Source organism: Penaeus monodon, chromosome 34 (genome assembly GCF_015228065.2).
Source record: "Penaeus monodon isolate SGIC_2016 chromosome 34, NSTDA_Pmon_1, whole genome shotgun sequence".
NCBI lineage: Eukaryota > Metazoa > Arthropoda > Malacostraca > Decapoda > Penaeidae > Penaeus > Penaeus monodon.
This window is the reverse complement of record NC_051419.1, coordinates 25,738,386-25,738,633: the sequence shown is the minus strand read 5'-3', so window position 1 is coordinate 25,738,633 and position 248 is coordinate 25,738,386. Positions and strand designations below refer to the sequence as shown.

At 41.9% G+C, this 248-nt stretch overlaps 1 protein-coding gene across 1 annotated transcript in view; it reads left to right on the top strand.

Annotated features, from left to right (window-relative positions):
- Positions 1–237, top strand: part of LOC119594861 (Golgi-resident adenosine 3',5'-bisphosphate 3'-phosphatase-like) — a gene marked incomplete in the record, with an annotated part of 4,975 nt that extends 4,738 nt beyond the window's left edge. The window contains 1 exon segment of the mRNA XM_037943943.1: positions 106–237. Within this exon segment, the coding sequence (XP_037799871.1) occupies positions 106–237 (132 nt within the window).
- Positions 238–248: the final 11 nt, after the last annotated feature.

Below are 248 nucleotides of genomic sequence, written 5' to 3'. Positions count from 1 at the left end.
GTTGCACTTCACAGGTATAAGATCTTAAACATCTCACTTCTAGTCCTATTTTTCACTTTTTAATTTAAATTCCTAAAAAACAAAAAAAACTATTTCCTCTCACAGTGGCCCCCAAAGATACAGCCCCATTTTGTCTCTCGCTCGCACACTGGAGACGTGGAAGTGGTGGCTAAGTCAGCGTTTGGGGATAAAAAAAATATTACCCAGGCTGGTGGGGGCGGTGACCCCTTCCCTTAAAAAAGTCTTAG